Source organism: Schistocerca piceifrons, chromosome X (genome assembly GCF_021461385.2).
Source record: "Schistocerca piceifrons isolate TAMUIC-IGC-003096 chromosome X, iqSchPice1.1, whole genome shotgun sequence".
Classification (NCBI taxonomy): domain Eukaryota; kingdom Metazoa; phylum Arthropoda; class Insecta; order Orthoptera; family Acrididae; genus Schistocerca; species Schistocerca piceifrons.
The window spans coordinates 366093352-366120779 of NC_060149.1; the positions used below are offsets into that span (position 1 = coordinate 366093352).

General features: G+C 44.6%; 1 protein-coding gene across 1 annotated transcript in view; it reads left to right on the forward strand.

Moving 5' to 3' along the window:
- Positions 1 to 27428, forward strand: part of LOC124722360 — a 345875-nt gene that overhangs the window by 14945 nt on the left and 303502 nt on the right. The window contains exon 2 of the mRNA XM_047247535.1: positions 10369 to 10575. Coding sequence (XP_047103491.1) covers positions 10369 to 10575 — 207 coding nt within the window. The remainder of the gene's footprint in view (positions 1 to 10368; positions 10576 to 27428) is intronic.

Genomic DNA, 27428 nt, shown 5'->3' on the forward strand with positions numbered 1-27428 from the left:
TTGTGAATTATTTCTAATCCGTGTTGCCATAATTTCTGACACAGTTTCTTCCATAGTTTGCCTATACCTTTTTGGACCTGTGACGTGGCTGTATAGATGCTGCAGGCAAGCAAGGCACCTCAGTAATAGAAACTACTTTCTGTGGTAGGGTGTTCTTTTCCTGTCACATTCACATCTTAGCCGTCAAAGGCACTTGGTGAATACAACAGATTAAAAGAATGCTGCAGACACTTTCCGGGCCATTTTTATTTTGGCAAATAGGCCACAGTATACAAGGTGCAGAAAAACATTCTGATAATAAGGGCACATCAGTGCAAGCAGCCACCGAATAGAGAAAAATTGTCGACACACCACCAGATCCAAAATGCCCCGTTGTACAGCTGTGTCTATGGAACGACAGTCTATCAGCACCGAGCACGCAGAAGTCTGTGCATTTAAAATAACTTGTCCCATCTAATACCTCGTACGCTAAAGAGCGCAGTAAATGGCTCTGAGCACTATGGGACTTAACATCTATGGTCATCAGTCCCCTAGAACTTAGAACGACTTAAACCTAACTAACCTAAGGACATCACACAACACCCAGCCATCACAAGGCAGAGAAAATCTCTGACCCCGCCGGGAATCGAACCCGGGAACCCGGGCGTGGGAAGCGAGAACGCTACCGCACGTCCACGAGATGCGGGCAAGAGCGCAGTACCCAATTACATTAGCTGAAGACAAAGTTTTCAGCTGAAATGTCAAAAGCAATGCAAACTTCAAATTTCTGTCAATGGCTGGTCGCACTATACGAGAATTTTCTGTAATGTTTACTGGGTAAAGCTTGACAATTAAAACAACTACGCTGAAAGAAGAGTAGTGCCATTACATCGTTGAGGAAACAAGCTGTACTGCAGAACCAGAACTACAGTAAGACAGTCGGCATATGGTACTGATAGGTGTAACCTTATTATTAATGAAATCTGAAGGCCATATGTAGCAATTTTTGTTGATGTACTGAGAGCTTGAATGAACGTTTATGCTAACAACTACAGTAGATCAGTAATAGTTAATTAAGACATTAGTGAAAAGAAAACAGAAATTAAAATGCAAACATCTTTTTTCTCGAATCACGGTTTATTTCATTTTATTTATTTATTTTACAGCAAATGCTTGAAATTCCTGGCTCGAAGTGCAATGGACTACAGCGTAAACAGCAGTTGATTATTCCAACAAAATCGCACTGCTAGGAAGATCCTAATACGTTCGTGCACCTGACGAACTTCCGTGCGCTCGTCTCTGATTCGCTGTTTTTCACGGCCGTAGTTCCAGAGAGGTGTATTTCCGTCTATGGTTACATGAAACATTTCGATCTCTCTAAGCACTATGGGACTTAACATCTGAGGTCATCAGTCCCGTAGACTTAGAATTACTTAAACCTAACTAACCCAAGGACATCACACACATCCATGCCCGAGGCAGGATTCGAACCTGCGACCGTAGCAGCAGCGCGGTTCCGGGCTGAAGGGCCTAGAACCGCTCGGTCAAAGGGCCGGTTGCAACATTTTGCCTACCAAGGACTCACAGTTATTTATTTATTTGTCCATTTATTTATTTATTTTATTTGGTTTCCAGCGGAGCCCATGTTGCCAGAAGCAGTTATTGCACATAATAATACGAAGAAGACATTGGTTTGATTTGATTTCAAATTATGAAACATAATTAAATTAGGTAATGAGTCAGCGAAGTAAATTAGTCTGACTGCACCATTACAATGAAAGCCACGACATTTTAAAATGAAATCCAGTTATTTGTGTTCATAATAAAACATTGTAGAGCCTCCAGTTTTAAAATTGCCTTTTGCAAAAAAATGGTTCAAATGGCTCTGAGCACTATGGGACTTAACTTCTGAGGTCATCAGTCCCCTAGAACTTAGAACTACTTAAACCTAACTAACCTAAGGAGATCACACACATCCATGCCCGAGGCAGGATTTGAACCTGCGACCGTAGCGGTCCCGCGGTTCCAGACTGTAGCGCCTAGAACCGCGCGGCCACTTCGGCCGGCTGCCTTTTGCAAAGACGAATGAAATGGCACGTAAATCTAGCAACTAGCCCATTCATACAATTAAGAGATGCTCTAAGAGAAAGACAGTCCTTAATTTTTTAAATATTGTACAGTGTAATTGTTCATGAATGATGGTATTTATCACAATCGATGAATATGTAATGCCCTCGTCAATATGCCAGGAATCGCAGCTTGGAGAAGGAGTCCGTTTTAACAAATATCTCCTTTTATTAGTATTGATGTGACGTGTCCTTAGTCGGTTAAGAGTAACGATATGAAACTTCCTGGCAGATTAAAACTGTGTGCCGGACCGAGACTCGAACTCGGGACCTTTGCCTTTCGCGGGCAAAGGTCCCGAGTTCGAGTCTCGGTCCGGCACACAGTTTTAATCTGCCAGGAAGTTTCATATCAGCGCACACTCCGTTGCAGAGTGGAAATCTCATTCTGGAAGAGTAACGATGTCTCTTCTCTTTTGTGCGCCAAGTTGAAAAACTGAGCGTGGCGTGGGATCTGCAGCTGAATCTCCCAATACCATGTGCCTTTGATGTTACGGTCTATGTCCACATTTTTTGTCCATTCCGTTTTTACTTGGCTGTAGAGTCCACTTCAAAAATCGCTGTATGGTAGTGGAATATAGATGGTAGGCAGGTGCTGCGCCATTTTCACCAGTTGATCTGCACGTTCGTTGCCTCTAATTCAAAGATGTACCCAAATCCATTTAAGATGAACCCGTTGACGCAGCTCTTTTGACGAGTCACAGTGCTGTCATGGCTAAAACAGGTAGTAGCCTTCGGTTTGTCCGTAGAATACTTGGGAAATACAATCTGTCTACAAACGAGATTTCTTGCGAATTACTCGTGCCATAAATTTTCTAATGTTGCTTAAGTGTGTAGGACTCCTATCAAATAGGACTGAAACGGGATATTAAACGTAAACAGAGAGGGGCAGTACGATTGGTGACAGGAGATGGTGAGAGAGTATCACAGGGATGCTGAAAGACCGGAACTGGCAAACGCATGAAGATGTACGTAACCTATCCCGGTAAATCCTACTTACAAGTTTTCAAGAACTGTATATAAACGTTCATTCTAGGAATATGTCAGTCAAATGAAAACGAGGCAGTTGGGAGAAAGTAAGCAATCCGTTTATTGTTTCAAAAGTAATCGCCATAACTTAATAAATATGTCCTACTTTGAGACAAGACAGTGAACGCCTTCAGGGAGAATGAGATTGCCTATGGAATCATGATTTAACCCAGGCTTGCACCTCTTCGTCCAAAGCAAATTGACGGTTTGCATGTTGCCACTGTTGTTTAGATTACGCTGTAGAAGCTTCGTTGGGAAGTCCTTATGTATCTTCCATGCATGCCAGATATCCTCTTCCCCCGGCCCCCACGCCCCACCCCCTGTTATTTCCGTATACTTAGAGCTCTGAGGAAAGGTATTCGTGGCCGTCGACTTGCTTCGGACGAAGGGGTGCACGCATGGGTAACAATCATAGTTCCGTAGGCAACGGCAAGCATCTTCCCATGAAGGCATTGACCGTCTTGTCTCACAGTTCAGTAGTTTTATTACGTTATGGCGATTACTTTTGAAGTAATAAACAGTTACTTACTTTTATCCCATCTGCCTTGTTTTTATTTGACTACCCCTTTTATTTGTGGAGGCCTGTCTCAGCTACCTCACGTTATACAGTAATGGTCATGCCAAAACATTATAGCCACTGCCCACGGCGAATATGTACGCTGCCTCTTGCCACTGCGGGCCTGTTACGCGGTTAACTGAAGTATATAATCGGAACAGTGACGAATAGGGAATCGTTCTAGCGACGATGCAGGCCACAAAGAGGGAAATCCATTGACATGTCTATATTTACATCCATACTCCGCAAGCCACCATACGGCGCTTGGCGGAGGGTACTCCGTACCACTGCTAGTCATTTCCTTTCCTGTTTCACGCGCAAACAGAGCGAGGGAGAAACGACTGTCTGTATGTCTCTGATAAGCCCTAATTTCTCGAATCTGATCTTCGTGGTTCTTACGCGAAATGTATGTTGGCAACAGGTACATTACGAATGTAGATTGTGGACAGTTGGGAATGTGGGTCTCACGGAAAGCGTGCAAGAGATAAGTCCTTGCAGTCGCGCTATTCATCTGTGTCCTCGGTGGCTCAGATGGATGGAGTGTTTGCCATGTAAGCAGGAGATCCCGCGTTCGAGTCCCTGTCGGGGCACACATTTTCAGCGGTCCCCATCGAAGTATATGAACAACGCCTGTCGGCAGCTGAGGGCTTCAATTAATTATAATTTGTAACAGTAGAATCGTTCTGCGTGCAGCATCAAATGCCGGTTCTCTAAATTTCCTCAGCAGTGTTCATCGAAAATATCGTCGCCTTCCCCCCAAGGTTTCCCATTTGAGTTCCCGAAGCATCTCTGCAATATCTGCGTGTTGTTCTAACCTACTAGTAACAAATCTAGCAGCCCGCCTCTGAATTGCTTCGGTGTTTTTCTCTAATGCGACCTGGTTGGATCCCCAGTAGTACTCAAGAATAGGTCATACTAGCGTCCTATATGCTGTCTTCTTTAAGGATGAATCACAATTTCCGAGAATTCTCCGAATGCTGAAAACATACAACAGTCAAGATAGTATAAATATTTGTGTATTGGAAACAGTCGGTTTCGACGGACTTTGCTTTCGCCTTCAGGTCTTAAAAATCTTTTTGTTATGAAACGTGTTTATTTTACGTTGGGCCTCACCCCAGGTTGCCATGTGGATACAGATCAGCACATTACAAAGGGTTTGTCATTACCAAAATAACGTAAAGCACTTTGTGCAAATGGCCATGTCCATGTATACATCGTTTGGTGAGCGATCACAAGGTGCTTTATGTTTTTAAATATTTTAGTTATGACACACCTTTTATAATGTACTGGTTTTATCCACATGACAACTTGTGGTGAGGTCCAACGTAAAATGAACACGTTTCATAACAAAAAGATTTTTTAAGTCCTTAAGATGATAGTAAATTCTGTCGAAACCGGTTATTTTAAACCAAAAAATATTTATGCGATCATCAAACTTCTCGTTCTCAAAGAAGTTTATTATATTTAAAGTGAGAATGTGTTCAAGAATTCTGCGGCAAATCGATGTTAGGGATATTGGTCTGAAATTCTGCGGGTCCGTTCTTTTGCCCTTTTTACACACAGATTCGCGACAAATGCAAGCTAAGTAAGGGACTAATGTCGTAGAGTACTTTTTGTAAAACCGAACTGAGATTCCATCCGGACCTGGTGACTTCTTTTCAGCTCTTTCAGTTGCTTCTCTACGCCAGGAATGCCTATTACTATGTGTTCCATACGGGAGAGTCAAGCGACGATATATTTGTACGATTCAACTGTGAGAACGATTTCTTAAACACGAAATTTAAAAGTTCAGCTTTCCTTTTTCTATTTCCTACTGCCACATTAGACTGGTCAACGAGTGACTGGATGAAAGCGTTAGACCCGGTTAGAGATTGTACACAGTACCAGAATTTTCTCTGGTTCTCGGCCAGAACTTTTGCTGAGGTATGACGCTTCGCGCATAGAACTTTTTACATACGTACGAATCTCTATTTACCTTTGCCTGTCCTTTGTTTCCTCGGCATTTTCCAAGTTTCGTTGTTAAATCACGGTTTGTCTTTTCCGACCGTAATCCACTTCCTAGGCACCTACTTGTCCCTAGAACGATCTACGATCTGCTTAAACTTTGCCCATAATTCCTTTACGTCCATCATGCTGGCACTAAATTACGTCAGTTCATTATCTAAGAGAGATGCTAACAACTGCTTATCTGCTCTTTGTAGCAGAATCACTCTCCTAGCCTTCTTGACTTATTTACTTAAGTAATCGTAGTCGCTGTGATGACTATCACTAATCCCCTTCTATACGGATGCCGTCGGAGGGCGACTTCGATAAAGGAAGGATCTATGGACCGGCACATTGGGGCGAGCAAATCAGAAATGGCGAAGCTGGTCGCCTGCTCGTGTGCTACTGTCGCGAGCATCTGTAGAAAGTGATTGAAGGACGAGGAAGCCCCGAGTACGCTACAATGTGTTGGGCGTCCAGCCTCATAACAAAACATAGCGCAGGATAGCCGGAGATTTATGGCAGGTCTGAAGGCAGCCAAAACTGTTTCGGAACACATCGTTCAGCGCACATTGTTGAACATCAAGTTCCGCAGCAAATGACACTTATGTGTACCCATAAGCCAACGAAGTCGTCAGTTACCACTGCAGTGCGCTCGGGATCATTCAGACTGATTCCTGGATCAATGGAAACGTATGAGCTGAATCATGTTTCTTGTTACACAGTGTCGATGATTGTGTCGGGATACCCCACCATCCAGGCGATCGACTGCTCCAAACGTGCACCTCGCTACGGATGCAGGCCGATAGGGTAGTGTTATGCTTTGGAGGACGTTCACCTAGGCATCCTGGGTCTTGCAGTGGTAACTGACGACACCGTGACAGCTGTGGACTGCGCGAACATTATTGTCGACCACCTGCACCCTTCATTCCTGGGTGCTGTCGCGCGGGGTAGCAGTGCGGTCTTGGGCGCCTTGCCACGGTTCGGGCGGCTCCTCGGTTCGAATCCTCCCTCGGGCATGGATGTGTGTGTTGTCCTTAGCGTAAGTTAGATTAAGTAGTGTGTAAGCCTAGGGGCCGATGACCTCCGCAGTTTGGTCCCATAGGAACTTGCCACCACCACTCTGGCTGCGATGGTATCTTCCACCACGATAACTGCCTGCGTTGCAAGGTTAGAACCGAAATTTGAGGAGCATGATAGCGAACTCACGTTGATGTATTGGCCACCAAATTCGCCTGATCTGAACCCGATGGAACATCTAGGACGCCACCAGGAGCCAGCTCTGCGCCCGCAAACAACTGTCCGTAATTTACAAGAATTGCGTGACCCGTATCTAGCCATCTGGTGCCGCATCGAAATGTGAATTATGTGCTTCACTAACACACAGATTTGGTCATCTCATGCAAACATAAATGAATAAAAACGCATAGGGGTGTGGAGTGGAATGACCACATTGGTTTATTCTTGTACAACGTCGAAACTTCCTGGCAGATACAAATTGTGTGCCGGACCAAGACTCGAACTCGGAACCTTTGCCTTTTGTGGGCAAGTGCTCTACCATCTCCCTCTCTTTTTTTTAAATCTCATTTTGTTCGTTGCATCTGCTCGGGGCGGACGTCGTAAGACACCAATTTAAGTTCGTTGTTGATCCATTAACTCAGTTTTTTTATTACAGAGGGCAGCTAACCCTCTGACCGAACACGCTGAGCTACCGTGCCGGCCTGAGGTACCAAAGCACGACTCACGCCCCGTCCTCACAGCTTAAAACTTCCGCAGTACCCCGTCTCCTACTTTCCAAACTTCACAGAAGCTCTCCTGCGAACCTTGCAGAACTAGTACTCCTGGAAGAAAGGATATTGCGGAGACATGGCTTAGCCACTGACTGGGGAATGTTTCCAGAATGAGATCTTCACTCTGCAGCGGAGTGTGCGCTGATACTAAACTTCCTGGCAAAATTAAAACCGTGCGCCAGACCGAGACTCGAACTCGGGACCTTTGCCTTTCGCGGGCAAGTGCTTTACCGTCTTTTTTTTTCTTTTTGTTAGTTGTTGATCGTTGTGTTTGGTCGTTGCCGACGTCACAATGACATCCGTTCAAGTTCGTTTGTTGATCCTTCCATTCAGCTTTTTTTTTATTACAGACGCCAACCGGCTCTCTGACCGAACACGCTGAGCTACCGTGCCTGCATCAAGCATGACTCACGCCCCGTCCCCACAGCTTTACTTCCAGCAGCAGTCCTTCGTCATGACGCCGCCACGGTAGTTCAGCGTGTTTTGTCAGAGGGTTTAGCTACCCTCTGTAATAAAAAACTGAGTGAACGGATCAACGAACAACCTGAACGAGTGTCATCGGTCGCCCGCCACGAACAAAGTCAACGAACAATAGACCAAAATGAGATTAAAATAAATAAATAAAAATATAAAAAAAAGATGGTAGAACACTTGCCCGCGAAAGGCAAAGGCCCCGAGTTGGAGTCTCGGTCCGGCACACAGTTGTAATCTGCCAGGAAGTTTCATGTCAGAGCACACTCCTCTGCAGAGTGAAAATCTCGTTCTTGTACAACGTCATTGGGAGGCGTCGTTTCATTTGATAGAATTTTATCCAGAATCAAATGTGTGTGAATTCCTAAGAGACCAAACTGCTTAGGTCATCAGTCCCTAGACTTGCACACTACTTAAATTAGCTTAAACTAACTTACGCTAAGACGAACACACACACCCATCCCCGAGGGAGGGGACTCGAACCTCCGGCGGGAGGGGCCGCGCAGTCCGTGACATGATGCCTCAAACCGCGCGGCCACTCCGCGTGGCGAATTTTATCCGACTGCAGTCCGTCCGTGAGTGAGACCTCTATAAAATGTTGATGCTGTCTGCCCTGGAATTCTGCTCGAATATGTGGGATCGATGTCCATTTGGGGAAACCAGGGATCTTCAGTGTTGAAGGAATAGCAGTGTAATCCGTTACGCTACGCCTTAGCTCATGAAACTGTCACAGACATACTGAAATGTTCGAATTTGGAGACGCATGAAGAAGAGTGCTAACTATTTGACAAAATTTCTAGAACCATCTTTCTGTGCAGCGATTAGAAATGCAACAGAGATCCGAAATATTCTCGTGATTATGCTGAAAAATGTTATGCTATTTTCAGTTCGCACAGAGGTGTATGCATGATCTGTGAAAGGAAGACGATAGCTCCCAATATATGATGCCAATCATTTGGTAGTGATTTAGAAACCATGCAACTAGGCACGTGTGTATTGTAAGAGCAAGAAATGTTTATAGACGTCCATGAGCATCGGGTTAAGACGTCTGGTTGCTGTGCAAATTGAGAACTGAATGTGAGTATGGAAATACAAAGATTATTGTGCGACATTAAACAACTTATCAGCTTCTGATTCGGATATTTACTAACAACAATTTGAACTAGTTACGTTGTGCAAGTGTGTAGAGCAACTATCCTCGAGTGTATGAAATAGAACAATCAAATGGAGAGTTGAGCACCTTCATTCGGCCCACGTATGAACTGTGAAGAGAGAACCAGATCAGTGGGGGAACTTAGACAGTCATTACCATATTTTCTAATCCTACATGACACACGATAAACATCTCACACTGTTGCTACAATTAAGCATCATTTGCTGAGACTGATGCAATTTATAGGTACAGAAGTAGGAGTGTCAGTAAAAGGTAATTGTATCTGCATCATCGCCACGATGCTATCCTTTTGGATGGGCGGTGAATAATCTTCAGCATCAGCCCAATGTTTATACAGTTGTTTTCTTCATACTTCGTCGTTGTAAAGAATATTTTTGCGTGTGAATTTAGTTTTCCGTACGCATAATGTTTCTCTTGATAACAACTGATATGCATTCTTGACGTTTCAAGTGGCCACAATCGTCAAATAGTCAGTTTTCACATCTTACGAATGTGAATAAAAGCTACGTTTTCTGATTACCCCATATAGTAAAATCGTAGAGTTTTTGCAAGTTTTAAGCGTACTGTCGTATAAAATTTCTGATAACACACTTCAGGCTCGTTCGTAATTAATGATCAGTTTTCATTCAAACAAGATGTTCACAATTTTAGCTTCGCCATTCAAACAGCTACGCTGTAGTCTGTTGTGTATCTGTGACCCTAGACGATTATTTTCATGCGCTTCCAATCGTTTGGATTTTTTTTTTTTTTTTTTTTTTTTTTACTTTATTGAGTTTCGACACCTCCCTAAGGGGGCGGGCTGGCTGCAGCTTAGTACGTCGCTCTTCAGCCTACAGAATTTGTTTTAAAAAAATGAAGATAATAAATAATAAAAGTAGGCAGTAAAATCGGTGACTTAAATGGTAAAATGGCGGAAAATTGTGGAACTTAAAACAAATGGTTGGTGATGCTAATAACATACACAGGAAGCAGAAAGGTAAAATTATAGACAGCCTGTCGTTTGGAGCGTACGGACTACTGAAGTTTATTGAGACGACTTGTCGGAGTAAGAGTATGTTAAGCATCTAGCCCACTACTGTCAACAAAATGCTGAAACTGTGATGTTATAGTCAAACCGCAGGTTTATTAACACACACACACACACACACACAGACGAACAGTATTCAATTATTTCGCACGCAATACGAATCTGGGAATGAAGAGCGTGCCAACTGCGCTTCCTGCTGTTGGCGGGGTCTACGTAGTTACTCTGTTACTGCACAGATGGCGGGCAAATCCTTGCATGGGGTGTGACGAAAGGCAACTGCCGCTTGCGCTTGCCGTCACACGGAAGTGGAACAGTGGTAGGTGAAATACACTCGTCGTTTCTCGTACATCAGAAGAATATTGCAAATTCTGTGACTTCTGAAGAGTTTGCTGACCATGACAACATTGGATATCGAGTGATAAGGCCCACAAGCACAGTTCGAGGTATTTATCATGTCATGTCATTTAACTATACTAACGTAAATGTGTTATATACGTTTCCCATGGCTAAAAAGAAGACAGCTTATTTACAAATACAGGACCGTCAGCGTAAACTATAGTTTAATATTTTCTGTCGTGTAAACGTTCCTTATTACTTTTCCTGACAGATACATTAGAAACTGTTTACTGTACACGTCCTGGTTTCCGATACATAACCTATACTAAGCATTAATTTAGTGTTAAAGATCCATCGTTTTGTTTACGAGTATAACAGGCAAATAAATTGTCAGTTCTCTTCTTGCCTGACACCTCGTTTAATTTAAGAATGTTTGAATTAGATTAAATTATTTCTCTTTGGAAACAGTTGTTGACGTTTGGTTAATCCAAACAAATATTGCTTTGTTTTTATACATAAAAATTAAATACGTTACCGATAGGTTTCTAGAAGTATCCTTTTTTTGACGTAACTTTCTTTTTGAAACCGCAGTTTGATTAGCGAACACATCCTCACGTGGTACAGCGTTGTTTACTGACGCTCTGAAATGAATGGCAATGTTTAAATAAAGACAGCATTATTACAGAAATAAAGGATTATTATTATGGTAGCAGATTAATGTTTGCACTCTGATAGGATAATCCACTTTGCTTTAGTTCAACACTATAGTAAACTTTTGTGAGAGTGCACCTCAAAAGAAGGATACCGTATGGATGGAGTTCGTCAGTGACTTATCTGGCATATCAAAATATCGTGTTTACCGTAAGATTGTCAGTTCGCAGCTGTTGGTCTGCGTCACGACTTGAAATACAGTGGCGACTTGCTCTCATCGCGACTGATGAGTTAGCACTTATATCGATGTCGCTCTGGTTGCGCGATATTTATAAAGGCGCGCACAGCATTTAGTATCCAAAATTCTAATCCAGTTTTTTTTCTATATTTAGCGAAAAGATGGGCCTACTATGAAAGTCAACCACTAAAAGACTAAAAACCAGAAGCATATGCCTAGTCCAAAAATTTTATCTTCGCAATACTTCATTAAAGCGTTCGTGTGACTTCAGGATCATAGAGAGAAGACCACAATTATTCAACACTGAACTGTTTCCGAAGCGGATGTATCTTTCTTTAACCAAGTGTAGTGGACTAGCACAGTTTCCGCAAAGTCTAAAGAGAGAGAGAGAAAGAGAGAGAGAGAGAGAGAGAGAGAGAGAGAGAGAGCGCTAACTATATTTGCGCTGTTACATGGATCCTTTTTAAAAGTGAAGAATGAGATCGGATGAAATATTCTGAAGGACAGTAATATCTAGTACTTGTGCATTACAAATTTCGGTTTACGAAGGTAGTGTACCATCACTGTGTTAATGGACTGGTATTTCAGATCATTTGAGTTAACTACTTTCTTCCTACAGACGCGTCGATTCCTAGTTCGATTTGACAAGAGAGTGGTTGGGTCTGAAGGAGGAAAAGCAACAGATCAAACTTGCGACTGGGAAGGCTAAGTTCCAATATAATGTGAGAATGAGATTTTTCTATGCCCTAGCTGTCTGAAGAGGCTTTCAACATCACACATTCAGCAACCAAAATAAAGTGTTTATGTTCGTGAATTACATTAAACAAAACTATTGTAATGTCCTTAATTCAGCAAGCAGCAATGCAGATGAAATGACTAGACCAATCGTGTAAAATTTGCTGTAAACTGTGGAAGTGCTCTAAATTTTTCATATGACTTTCTTTCCAAACTTTACCACCAGAATAGGTCATTGACACTGTTAAGAAGTATACCTTCCATATAGATGAAACCAATGTAGGTGAGGACTTGCGAATCCTTTCCTTTGCCCATGAAAGGAAACACCTTGGCTAGATATTCAGTTTTCACCTTAACTAACAACTAATAACAAACTGGGAGCTTCAACTTTTACAGCTATGAACTGAAAGTGAACTGCAGAAGTCCAACTTTAATTACCGTATTGTTGTGGTTTGCAAAGTTATGCATCGCACAGCGAAGTGCATTGGCTGCCAGCGCGGATCGCTTGGATTCTTTATCTTAAAAAAAATAGCCTTATGAGTAATAACTGCTTTAATTTAGCATTTATCTTCAAATTCTCGGAGCAAGCGTCGTTTAAAGAGATGCCATTCTTAAAAGTGATAAAACACGTCTCCTGGAATCCTTAATGCCCAGGGACCACCTAATAATATTTTGGACGTGTAATGTTTGGTAGTCCATGAAATAAACTGCCAGGAATATTTTTCCATCTATATAATATTGTGCAACCAACACTCACGTAGGCCTTCTAACAAGACGCGCGAGAAACGTCAGAGAAATATTTCCGAGACGCCGCATGCAGTTGCGTGCACTGAGGATGATAGTTGTGGGTGCCTTTAGAAATCTTAAGAAAAGCCATGCCTCCTAACATCCGCGATACGAAATGCTCGTGAGTTCAGTCAAATCATTTTTAGCGTGTAACGGGGTTTCTGCTCCTTATTATCTATTACAAACGCGCTTGGCGGCGACAGTAGCCTGTTTCCTAATTTTGAACAAGTCTTGGAGGTGTGAGTCATGGCCACTGGGGAGCTGAATCATGCCCTGACTTTAATTAACGTGATAACTGCACTCTTCTGTGGTATGCGTGAGTACATCTCGCGTCACTGAGTTCGTTCCACTCATGTTGCTCTTCGTTAATTTTCCATAGTTCTTGGTTGCCATAATTAACTTTGAAATCTACGATTTCACAGACGGTTCGGGTCTCGTCACCGTAATGAGTATGACGTACGAGAGGCGTTAAGTAAATAATGCAAAATTTTTTTCTGAAAGCAGGTTGGTTGTATTCAGTGTTCCAATACATTTTGTTACTCCATTTTTTTGGTTGCGAAACCCCACCTTTCAACATAATCTCCGTCAATACGGTGGCCTTACCCACGCCACTTTACTTACTGGTAGGACCTGTATGCCCGCGTGGTAGCACTCTACAGGTCGACGGCGGTACTATCATCTTGCTTCATCAATAACGTTCCTATCATCCAGGTATTGTCCGCCCCCGGTAGCTGAGTGGTGCCGGCACGGTAGCTCAGCGTCTTCGGTCAGAGGGCTGCGTGCTCTCTGTAATAAAAAAACTGAGTCAAAGAATCAACGCTCAACTTGAACGGATGTCTTGTGACGTCCGCCCAGACCAAACGCAACTAACTACATCGAACAAAAAAAAAAAGTGGTCAGCGCGAGAGAATGTTAATCCTAAGGGCCCGGGTTCGATTCCCGGCTGGGTCGGAGATTTTCTCCGCTCAGGGACTGTGTGTTGTGTTGTCCTCATCATCATAATTTCATCCCCATCGACGCGCAAGTCGCCGAAGTGGCGAAAGACTTGCACCCGGTGAACGGTCTACCTGCCGGGAGCCCCTAGTCACACAACATTTTATTTATCCAGGTATTGCTTCCCGCGGAGTGCATCCTTTACTGGGCCACATGACTGGAAGCCTGAAGGCATGAGATTCACGCTGTGGGGAGGATGAGGAGGAACAGTCCGGTCCATTGTAGTTTTGTGAGATCCTCTCGGCTGCGCAGATACGTGTGAGACCTTGCGTTGTCATGGAGAAGTTGGTTTGCATTTTTGTAGCGACACATACGCTGAAGTCGTTTCTTCAATTTCTGAGTGTGGCACATAACACGTCAGAGTTGATCGTTGCACAATGAGGGAGCACATCAAACAGAATACTCCCTTCAGAGTCCCAGAAGACTGTCGCCATGACTTCACCAGCTGTGCTTGGAGCGGACCTCCGTTACACACGCCATTTTGAAGCCTACGTACAGCGCCGCCACCTATCGGAAATTCAAGAAACCATAGGGGCCGAAGGGGACTTTTCTACGATGTCCACAACTTCCGCATATTTTAACCAAAATTGACTGAGAGTATTGCATTGTTTATTAAACGCTCCTCTTAGTTACAGTAGTTATACTGATAGGCATAGTCAATCATGAATAAAGCTTCAACCTGTGTCGTCACCGAAGTTCCGGCGAGGCTTGAGCGTGCATTTTTCGCGATATCTTTCAGTTATTCAGGGGCAAGCGTTGTGCCCATACACACTGACCAAAGCTGTCCATGGCATTAGAGACAGCGTTGCAACACGCTCGCACGCATTGCAGTGTTATTTTGTGATCTACTGTGACAGTTCATATACACCTATACTCTGCAAGCCACCTGATTGTATGGAGGAGTGTACTTCAGGTACCACGACTGATTCGATCTTCCCATGTTCCATACGGGAATGGTGCGTAGCAAAAATGATTATCAATAAACTTCAGAATTAACCATAATTTCTCGAATTTTCTTGTGGTGTTCATTTCGAGAGACGTATGTGGAAGGAAGTAATATGCTGTACAGCTCTTCCTGGAACGTACCATTTCGGAAGTTCAATAGGAAATTCTCTGTGATGCACAACGTCTCTCTTGTAGAGTCTGCCACTGGAGTTTACTATGCATCTCCGTAACGTTCTCGCGCTGGCTAAGCGATCCCGTGACCCCGTGACAAAACGCGCCGCTCTTTGTCGGATCTTATCTCACTCTTCTATTAACACGATCTGGTAAGTGTCCCAGATTGATGAACAGTGTTTTGAACATCACTTCTTTCCGGGTGGTTTTCGTACTATTACAAAATTGTTGAGGCTTTCGTGGCCACTTGTTGACAAACTGCCTGTTGGCTTCTGTCTCGGGTTCTTCGGCCGACGTTCATCTAATGATTTTTCTGACGTTTCGCCAGCACGAGTGGCTGGCATTGTCAAAGCTTCACCCTCCATTGCCGGTGGTGAACTGGAGCCGGACGGACGGACGGTGTATCATGTCGGGCCAGTTTGGTCGTGCCCGTTAGCGTTTGAAGGGCCAGTGGACTTCGCCATTTTGCCTTCTGTCATGAGCTAGGAGGTTTTGACATGTTCCATGGTAAATGTTATGTTGGCATGGAGGCTGTTCAAGTGTCTTAGGAAGTCACCGAGCTGTTCTTCACCATGGCTCCACACCACGAAAGTATCATCGACGTACCTGTACCACACCTTAGGTTTGTAAGTCGCCGAGTCCAGTGCCTGTGCTTCGAATTGTTCCATGAAGAAGTTGGCCACCACTGGACTGAGAGGACTACCCATGGCGACGCCTTCCAGCTGTTCGTAGAAATCGCCATTCCACGTGAAATAGCTCGTGGTGAGACATGGATGGAAGAGCTTTCTGATGTCTAGCGGGAAAATGGAACCGATGTGCTCCAGAGCGTCACTGAGTGGCACTTTCGTAAATAACGAAACAACATCAAAGCTGACCAGGATGTCGTTTGGTGCAAGTTTGTTTGTTCAGCTTCTCAATGAAGTGTCCTGAGTCCTTAATGTATGTGTCGGTCTTCCCCACGTGTGGCTGGAGCAGAGAGGCCAAGTGTTTTGCCAGTTTATATGTCGGTGATCCAGGAGCGCTAACGATCGGTCTCAGTGGAACGTTGTTCTTATGGATCTTGGGTAATCCATACAGCCGAGGTGGTAGGGCTTCTGTGTTGCGCAGGTTTCTCTGTATGTCCGCTGGCAGAGAAGACGCCTTGATTAATCGATTCGTGTTCCGTGTGATACGTTGCGTCGGATCTGCGCTTAGTTTTCGGTACGTCGTCGGATCTAATAGGTCTCGGAACTTTTGCTCATAATCTTCGGTCTTCATTACGACGGTCGCATTCCCCTTATCGGCAGGCAGTACCAATATACTCTTGTCGGCGTTGAGATTCTTAATGGCTTGTACCTCTTCTTTCTTCAGGTTGCAAGCTGGTAGTTTTGCTCGGCGCAGTATCCTGGCTGTTTCCGTGCGTATTTCCTCTGCCCTTTCACAAGGAAGGGCACGAATGGCTGCTTCGGTGTTGGCAATGATGTCCTCCATAGGTATGGTTCTCGGGATGATAGCGAAATTCCCTCCTTTTTGAAGAACAGACTCTTCCTCTTCGGTCAAATGTCGTTCAGTGAGGTTGACCACTGTGTGTGACATGTCGGGAGTCGCCTTGTCGGTCTGCTTCCGGCATCTTTCAAACTTTTTCTTCTGTCGCTCAGTGCAGCGCTCGAGTTCGTTCTGCATGCTCCTGTGAGTGATGCTGTCGATCTTGTCCCAGTCGTCTCGATGCATTCTGCTACTTAGTTGATAGAAAATGTCCAGAAGTTCCTGATCCGTTCTTGCCAACTCTCTCCGTGTTGTATGTATTCGCTCACGAAGAAAAGCTCGTTCCATTCTGTCGTAGATACGATGTGCTTGGGCGGTGGTGAATAGGCGCTTACATCTCAAGAACTTCGGTGTAGCACATTCATCTCGGCAACGTGACAGAAAGGCGAGAGAGGACATCAGTCGCGCTTTCTTCTTCCGTCGTTGGTCAAGGCGTCGGTACAATCTGCAAATCTCCTCCCCGTAGAGGCGTAATACAAAATTGTTGAGGCTTTCGTGGCCACTTGTTGACAAACTGGCTGTTGGCTTCTGTCTCGGGTTCTTCGGCCGACGTTCATTTGCAGATTGTACCGACGCCTTGACCAACGACGGAAGAAGAAAGCGCGACTGATGTCCTCTCTCGCCTTTCTGTCACGTTGCCGAGATGAATGTGCTACACCGAAGTTCTTGAGATGTAAGCGCCTATTCACCACCGCCCAAGCACATCGTATCTACGACAGAATGGAACGAGCTTTTTTTCTTCGTGAGCGAATACATACAACACGGAGAGAGTTGGCAAGAACGGATCAGAAACTTCTGGACATTTTCTATCAACTAAGTAGCAGAATGCATCGAGACGACTGGGACAAGATCGACAGCATCACTCACAGGAGCATGCAGAACGAACTCGAGCGCTGCACCGAGCGACAGAAGAAAAAGTTTGAAAGATGCCGGAAGCAGACCGACAAGGCGACTCCCGACATGTCACACACAGTGGTCAACCTCACTGAACGACAATTGACCGAAGAGGAAGAGTCTGTTCTTCAAAAAGGAGGGAATTTCGCTATCATCCCGAGAACCATACCTATGGAGGACATCATTGCCAACACCGAAGCAGCCATTCGTGCCCTTCCTTGTGAAAGGGCAGAGGAAATACGCACGGGAACAGCCAGGATACTGCGCCGAGCAAAACCACCAGCTTGCAACCTGAAGAAAGAAGAGGTACAAGCCATTAAGAATCTCAACGCCGACAAGAGTATATTGGTACTGCCTGCCGATAAGGGGAATGCGACCGTCGTAATGAAGACCGAAGATTATGAGCAAAAGTTCCGAGACCTATTAGATCCGACGACGTACCGAAAACTAACCAACCACTATCACACGCGCTTGTTCAGAGAAGCTGTAGAAATACAAAAACACGCGAACAGTTTGAACAAGAAAGAGGAAAGCCTTAAGGTAAACGGATCCTGGCTTCCCGTACTGCAGCGAACGACCGTCGCAGGTAGCAAGAGGAGAACCGCACCGGAAATGACCGCGGAGAAGCCCTCGGACGTTGGCGCGCCAGGTACATATAGTCTGCGCCCGCGAGCTCGGCTCCAGTTCACCACCGGCAATGGAGGGTGAAGCTTTGACAATGCCAGCCACTCGTGCTGGCGAAACGTCAGAAAAATCATTAGATGAACGTCGGCTGAAGAACCTGAGACAGAAGCCAACAGGCAGTTTTCGCACTATTCGTTTTACTTGGCCATTCCACTGAAGGTCGCTCCGGATGCTTACTCCTAGATATTTTATGGCAATTATTGGTTTCATAAATTTGTCACCAATAGTGAAACTATATGATCAATTGTACCCCAATTTAGATTTTATTTTGCGAGCGAAACTATGGCTGTGTTTCCCGAAAATGTTTTTCTCACAGCGTCAGATAATATTTCTTTTTATTTTGATACCATACCACTTAACAGAAGTTAGTTTATCCGTAGCAGGTTTTTCTTCTTTCTCTCTTTCTTTTTTTGTCTGCACCTCATTCACCCTTTCACGAAGGTGCAATTGAGATACAACAAAAAGGATGTCATTGGTGTGAACAATTGCTCAGCCCACTATATTTACTGTCAGTAAATGGAAGAGAGGCGTAAGGTACGAGGATAAAGGAGCACACATTGAATCCCGAGGACAAGCTTATGTGGCCATTGTGGCAATCTTATGCCACCACTCACTCAGCTGCAAGTCGGACAGAGAGGGGCACCTCTCACAGTAGATGGATCCTAAAAACCTCCATTTACCTCTGACCTACACCTCAGTCTATTTTGAATCTTATACATTTCTTGAAATTGCTTTTAATTCTTAGCTTAGTGAGTGTAAAACGGGAGCCACAATGACAGCAGGGTGGGTGCACATTATGGAGGAAATGACCATGAGTCAGCCAAGTATGGCCAATGTGGAGACAGCGAGGTATGGTAGAGTCCTCGGTAGAGGCCTGCATGGAGGACCTCCACAGATTAATAGTCTCCTTTATAGCCCGTATTTTGTTTGATAAAGTTAGAGTGAGCCATTCTGTGTTCCAGCCAACTAAAAGTTTTGCGATGGGAACTGACCCTCGCTCCAGATGCAGTTAAAGCTGGCAAGGATATGACGCTGACAATTCGCTGGTAGGTGCTTGATCATTTGCTTGTGGATGCGGTGTGGCCCTGGGGCTGTATCAGGGCAGTGGGCGAAGACCCTGATGAATTCCTGCATAGCTCCAGGTGGTGTTTAGTAGAAGACAGCTGCTTTCCCTCCAGCCGCTGTTTTCGGACACGAAAGGCAGATTAATAATGCTCAGATGCTAACGCTTGAGCATAGTGCAGAGAAAAATGTTTTGCGACAGCGTCTGAGTCAGTGTACACAGTGCCCTTCAAGGTAATACCAGCTACACCTGCAGGTGTCTAGTATCCATAGATATGTCTGATCTTAACCCACACGTGCTAGCGAGAGGTATGTTTGTTTGTTTTGTTTTTGGGTGCAAAAACAACTTGGGTCATACGCGCCCATGTCAAAACTGTACAACACGAAGACAGAGAGGAGTTAAAAAACGACTACATCAATCCCAATGGACATAAAAGAAGACAGCTAAAATGGGGACGTGGAGAAAGGTCTATAAAATACATCATAGAGAAACGGAGGCCCAGTACTAAAAATTAAATCGCCTTCGCCATATTGCTACGACTGATGAAAAGTAAAATGCGGTCGCCAGCCCACGTGTCATTCACTAAAACAGCCGATAACTCAAGACGGCAAACCCAAACAGGAATGTAAATAGTTAAAAACTGGGCATACCACCAGGAAATGGTGGACAGTTAAAACTTGGGGGCAGTGTGCACAAAATGGTGGGGGAGCGCCACTTAACAATTGATGATGGCTAAAAAGGCAGTGCCCAATACGCAGCCTAGTTAAAACGACATCCACCCTGTGGGAGGGCAGAGAGGAGAGAGGTATGTAATCTGATGGTTGAAACACAGGATCACTTCCCATCTTTTTATTAGGTAGTGGACCGAGGTACGAAGCCACGTAAAGGCAACGAGGCGCTCCATCAATGAGTGCTGCTTATGGTATTGGAGAGCCTGCCTACGATCTCGAATGGCCTCTGCAATTTCCGAGAACTGCCAGTGCACTGTCTTCTGTCGGCTTGAGGCCCCGAGGAACAGAGGATTGCGAAACCAGCTGCTGAAAGAGTGACTGTTGTTGTGCTCTGGACTGACTCATCAGTATCTCCATACAGCAGGGAGTCAAGGTCGACAGCATCCCAGTCAGCACTGTTGTGATTCCCATCTGGGCAGGCATTCAGGGAAGTGACACTGAGAGAGGGACAGGGAGATCGGGAAATGGTCACTACTACACAAGTCATCATGGACCCTCCAGAGGATGGGTGGGAGAAGATGGGGGTTCAAGTGAAAAGGTCTATGGCCAAGAAGGTTCTGTGTGCCACACTGAAATGTGTGAGGGTGCAAGTATTCACAAGGCAAAGGTCAAGTTGTGCCAGGAAATTTTCGAGATATTTACTGCAGCCAGTGACCACGGTTCCACCCCACAAAGGGTTATGGATGTTGAAATCACCCCAGATTAGGAAAGACGGGGAGAGCTTAGAAACCAATGCGAACAGTATGTTCTGAGACACTTCACCATTAAGACAAAGGTAAACATTGCAGATGGTAATGTCTTTGAAATACCCTTACCTTAACATCTACAGCCTCCAAAGGTGTAACATGTGGTATGGAGAATAATATTTTCAATGTACAGTGAGGCTAATGAAGGGACCAAGGGGGCAACTTTCGCCTTAGGGTCACCTGCTGCCACTGTTATGGCAGCAATATACATAGGTTCTGGGTTCCATTGTGTGGTGTGAACCATGGTTCCAGTGGCCGCCAGAAGCTCTGCCTCAGCCACAGGAGTGGAACAGGCGGGATCTGATGCCGTGGAGGCCACTGGAATGTCCTTCTTGAAGGACTTTTTCTTGTCTTTTCTCTCCTTGATGGATTTTGATGACTGTGAGGGCTACTCTGAAACAGCTCCAGGTAAAGAGGTTGATCATGAAGTGCTGCGACCAGTAGCCTGTTGCTCTGTCAGCCACTGGTTGTAGACTGGCAGAACACTTGGAAGAAAGTACCCTGAGGAAGCCCTTCCTGGCGAGAGAAGCGAGAGGAAGGTGATTTGTCTCTGGCAAGGAGGTGGGCACCAATGTCTGGTGGGTGGGAAGCCATTGATCCCAAAGTAGGTGTAGGGGAAGCAGTAAGAGGTGAGCTCGTAACCATCATGAGGGCAGGCATGGTTGAACAGCCCTGAGTGCCCACTGTATTAGGTGTAATGGGAGGGAGCATTGTCACTGAAGGGGGCGATGTCATAGCTGTAGCTATGACATTATTTAATATGCTGTGTGCAGCCACTCACACTATGTCTTGATCTCTTGGAAACAGTTTGTCCAGTCTTGTATTCTTGAATTTTCATTTCTCTCTCTGGGAAAGAGCACAAGCTGATGAGCAAGGAGAATGGCGCTTTCCAGGGGAGGTGCACAGGGAGTGCTCACATTATGGGAAATCGGGTGGGGGGGGGGGGGCGAAGGCGAGGGGCATACAATTTGACATCGCATTGGTATACAATCACCTTGACCTTTTCAGACAATGAGTCGCTCTCAAAGGCCAAGATGAAGGCTGTGGTAGCAACCTTATTGTTGTTTGGCCCCCTATGTACACGACAGGCAGTGTACAACCCATGGCTCCAGGTTAGACTTACAGTGAGTGACAGTCACCGGTATGTCACCCATCTTGTTACAAGCGAGCAGCGCCTGTGACTGGGTAGGGGATGCCATTTTGATCAGAATTGACCCACTTTTCATTTTAGCCACTTGCCCAAACTTGTTTTCAAAGTTCTCCACAAATAACAAGGGGTTTGTGGCCAAGAAGGAATAACAATCAGTCCTTGTAAAAACCAAGTATTGTGGGGAGTATTGCTCCACTTGCCACTTAGCCACACATTCGTTCCATGGTATAGCCATGGAAGGGAGCATTTTAGGATCATATGGGGGGCCTTTGAAAAGTCCGTGCGAAGTCCGAGAGATGGCACCACCGGCGCGTATCGAGGTCATGTCTTGGAAAGAACGCACACCAAGTTTCAGCCATATTGGTCTATTTCTTTGTGTTTGGCATTTGTGTGAATCAAGGAAGTCGAGTCATTGTCAAAAATGGACGGAAAAGAATTTCGTGTGGTGATTAAACATTACTTTATGAAAGGCAAAACGCCTCAGGAGACTAAAGAGAAGCTTGATAAACATTACGGTGACTGCACCTTGGATTAGAACAGTTTATAAGTGGTTTCAAAATTTTCGGAGTGGCCATATGGACACAAATGGTGCCGAACGTTCTAGACGCCCTGTGGAGGTTACGACTCCAGAAATCATTGATAAAATCCATGATATGGTGATGCATGACAGAGGAGTTAGGGTGCATGAGATTGCTAGTGCTGTGGGCATATCGAATGAATGGGTACATAATATTTTGCATAAACATTTCGACATGAGAAAGCTATCCGCAAAATGGGTTGCGCGATTGCTCACGCTTGACGAAAAATAGAATCGTTTGAAGTGTTGCAAGGATGGTTTGCAGCTGTTCAGTAAGAATCCACAGGACTTTAAGCGTTGTTTCATCACTGTGGATGAAACATGAATACATTTTACTGTACTCCTGAGACCAAACAACAATCTAAACAATGGGTTACCAAGGGAGAATCCGCACCAAGAAAGGCTAAGACCATTCCTTCGGCCGGAAAGGTTATGGCGCCTGTCTTTTGGGATTCGCAAGGGATAATCCTCATTGACTATCTGGGAAAGGGTAAAACTATTACAGTTGAATATTATTCATCATTACTGGTCCGTTTGAAAACCGAGCTGCAAGAAAAACGCCGGGTATTGGACTGCAAAGAAGTCCTTTTGCATCATGACAACGCACCAGCACACACCTCAGCATTTGTGGTCGCAAAATTATTGGAAATAGGATTCCAACTCGTTTCACATCCCCCCTATTCTCCAGACTTGGCTCCCTCGGACTACTATTTGTTCTCCAATTTGAAGAAATGGCTGGCGGGACAAAGATTTTATTCAAACGAGGAGGTGATTGCAGCAACAAATAGCTATTCTGCAGACTTGGACAATTCCTATTATTCGGAAGGTTCAAATGGCTCTGAGCACTATGGGACTTAACATCTATGGTCATCAGTCCCCTAGAACTTAGAACTACTTAAACCTAACTAACCTAAGGACATCACACAACACCCAGTCATCACGTATTCAGAAGGGATCAACAAATTAGAACAGCGTTGGATGATGTGTATAAGTCTAAAAGGAGACTGTGTCAAAAATAAAAAAGTTTACCCCAAACACGTAAGTAGTTTTTATTTTTGCACTGGCTTTTCAAACGCCGTATCTCTCTGCATTGAAAGAGGACGGTCCTTTCATAGACACTGCTGAGGCTGTATGGACACCAGAGTGAGATAACTTCATCCGCTTCATTGGCAGCTAATCCACCATGGTTCCATCCACTCCAAATGGGGGCTCTCACCATGGGTACTATCAAGCCTCAGCAATGGCTACCTGGCCAGTAATCCATTGCTCGGAGTCCCTGTGCCCAGTCATGATGAGTATATACTCTTTGGCATACTTTGGGAGTTATCAGCTCCGACACCAATAGTGCGATCCTGTGTGGTCAGGTGGCTACCACCGTGCAGATACTTGACGACCCCCCACAATGGGATGGCTACTGAGCTGGGTTTTGGGTGTATTACTGTATTAAAGGGAAGGGTACACAGATGGAAAGGCACGAAGGTGAAGTACTTGGGCAACCTTCCCTGCACGATCCGCACTTCTGAAGAATTTTGAAAATTGGTGGCAGGTCTAACCCAGCAGTGGGGACCATGTTTATTTAATGAACAGATGTGGAATACGCTGGAAGTGGAAACTTGAAGCCCGATCATAAACCATCTGATGGAGAAGCAGAAGGAGAAAGGGATAGGAGAAGTAAAGCATGCAGCATGGAAAGGAAGTAATCCTGTAAAGGCTGAGGCCCTGTGGTAGCCAATCACGCACCCACAAGAGTTGAGCCCCCTGGAGAGTATGAACTTGTTTCACAAATGGACTAATGACCTTGTAGTTTCGTCCTCTAAACCCAATGCAACCAGCCAACCACGCAGAGTTATTCAAATGTTCGACCGATGCAGTCACAGGGGGACTCAGAGTCTGAACATTTCTGCCTGCCATAGGTTGTTCTAGGCATCTGCGATGGATATCATACCTGAAATTTCATATTTCAGAGTCGCTTGATTTAGAGTTCCAAAGCTGAATGGAATGCATCATCAGTTTTTTACTTTTCAGAAATCCATACTGACAACCTCGTGAGTTGCCTGCATGTGTGCTTGTGACAACCATTCTCTGGTCATAGCACGAGTATTGCTCAGAAAAAAGTGGTCTGTTACTTTTCGGTTCTTGCGCGACTGTCAGTACCCTGTTTAATAAATAATGAGTTGGTGTCCTAGCTCTTTTCCGATTCTGAGAAACACTTCCTAGTTCCATCTGCTCGTTAATTATGGATGTTAGAAAGGGCACAATCACCTTTGTCACCATTTTAGAGCCTTGGGGCAGTTGCCGTCCGCACCTGCCCCCATTGCTTTTCGATGTACTCCAATAGCAGCCAACCCGACAGCCTTTTGAGAAAATGACATGGCAGTAGAATTTGCTTGTGTATTCTGCCTGCATATCCTGTCTGGTTCACATATGCTGTTTTTATCATCTTCCATCGGCTCATTTGAGAAGAGCTTAGTGGAAAAAATACTGTGCTTAGAGGAATTTTATTGTAGCACCACCAGCTCATCGGATAGCCGGCACAGCTTAGAGAGCCACGAGTTTCTCCGTCACTAGACGGTACGGTTCTCCCCAGATACAGCGATTGTTTGCTGGCGTAGGTGCTGTTTCCAATGGATCTTCTAGGTTTGAATTAATTTAACTCTGCATCTCTCTTTGATACTTGGAAAGCAAAATTAAATTTCTATTCCTCTCCTATCATATATATCTGGATTCTTCTGGGGGAACCTGGTTTTGACTGTCAAATGGGAAAGCGGTTGCACTATGTAATCGATGAGTGTATTTTTTTAGTCGGTGTGTGTTTTATCTGTAGTCACAGAAGTAATTCTATGACAAAATGAAGCCTTTAATCGCATTAACAGTTAGCAGCAACTACTTCGGTCAATAGCTCCTCCCGGTTCGGGTTTTGCTAACGTTTTTAATCAAATGTTCCCGTAGTCAAAAATGGTTCAAATGGCTCTGAGCACTATGGGACTTAACAGCTGTGGTCATCAGTCCCCTAGAACTTAGAACTACTTAAACCTAACTAACCTAAGGACATCACACACATCCATGCCCGAGGCAGGATTCGAACCTGCGACCGTAGCGGTCACGCGGTTCCAGACTGAAGCGCCTAGAACCGCACGGCCACGCCGGCCGGCCCGTAGTCGTTGTGCTCTCTTTATCGGGCAATACTCTAAATTCGTCGTCTATAGTGAAGAAGATGGCATTGTGGTCATTGCATTTGCGCACTGTTGAACTTTGAAGTTCGTTATCGGGGATAGATCTCGTGTAAGTATTTGATGTATATACCAGATTTGTTTCCCTGTATTCCTACTTCGGTGGTAATGATGTATTTATCACATAACTAAATTTTCGCTGGTGTACACCTCATAATTAGAACCACTGTTGTCACTTCAGCATTTATATGGTTTCTTGGCGAAGTGAAAAATCAGAAAAAATCATTGTTTCTTAAGTACGGTTTCTGAAAGCACGTACGATCTCCGCCCAGTTCCTCACTAATGTTTTGTTCTTCGGCCATAAACAAGTCACCGCGTACACTTCGAGTTTTAAAATTCGAATACCACGCGAGAATGTCTAGTATGAATTAAATGCATGGATGCGGACTGCGTGAGATTAGGGTTTACAGGTCTGTGTACTTTCATTAAGTCCGTATTATATTGGGAAATCTAACAGTTTGTCTCCTGGGAAATACTTGCCCGATTAGTTAAAACGAGAACTGTACATTTGTTAGCACGCTGCACACGTTCAACGTCACACAATCATTGTCCTGAGTTACAAAAACGTGATGGTCGATCCTTCAGGATTCCAGCCACATACTACGCTTTGCCATGCACCCCACAGTATCTTGCCGATTATAGGTGTAGACAGCAGATGCAGAGATTATGTCTTTATAATTTTGGGCTTATTTGTGTCGTCTGGTAGATTTACGGCTACGACTTCACTGTTTGTCGTCGTTTGCGTAAATATGAGCTTCGGTACATTTTTCAGAATTCACTGAGTTTCTTTTCATCTATCCCAGTGTTAGTGCTGCTAGAGACGATTGATACGGCCGTTATTGACTCTTATTCGCAGCGTCTTCACTATTTTATGTATGATGTGTAGATCGCTGTGAGGTTCTGGCATTTGAAATATCTCCTAGTGTGTACCTGTCATATTCTGGTATTCAGTTGTAGTTTCGAGTGGTGACTGATGAGGAAACTGTTCCCCTTCTGTGTAGGTTTCAGATCACTGTTACCATGTGGCAGGCGCGTTAACTGCGCCGCATTCTGCAGTCCGGATCCCTTTTACCTCAGGTGCAGTTCTTACAGACATTTCTTCATCCCTCTTGTGGATAGTAACTTAAATCTTCGTATTTGCAAATCGGTAATTATGAGAACTAATTGAATCATTAGAGTATTCAATTAAAAGATTAGTTTGGTACAGCATTAGCCACTTTCGGTTGTTTTAATTCTGCAGGACCACATTGACAGTATTAGTAGTACTCTATTTTATCGTGTGTGGAGGGTATCTGACAAACTGTAGTCATACTCAAGATGTGTAACCAACCGTTGTCGCCTTGGTATTGCACAAAGTCAGTTTCTGTGCCTCATAAAAGCGATATGATTTTGGTTATCTGCGCGTAGCAATACGAAGAACCGCGTTTACGACAGTTAGTGTTTGTGGCACCTACCCATAATCGGTTCAGGTAGCTCCCTTTTCAGCAGCATATTATACGTGGCGCAGACGCTGCCTCTTTCTCATATTGCAAGTCAGAAGAGCTGTTTCTATTGGACCCCAGAGAACACTGGAATCTCCTATTAGTCAACGAAGCTGAATGAAGTCAGAGTTGTGTAGGACATTGTTCTTTGCTGGATAGATTTTATTTCTGATGAGAGGCCACATCTGTCAATAATGCCTATGTCGGCCCTAGCCCATAGTCACATTCCTCTGGGAAGCTTTTATATTCTGTAAGGTGTGTCGTTAGAAGTTCAAATTGGGTCCTGTCCTCTACTTCACCTGCCGAAATGAATAAAACGTTCATTTTCACAGTTGGTGTATCTGGAGCCGTGCCTCAGATT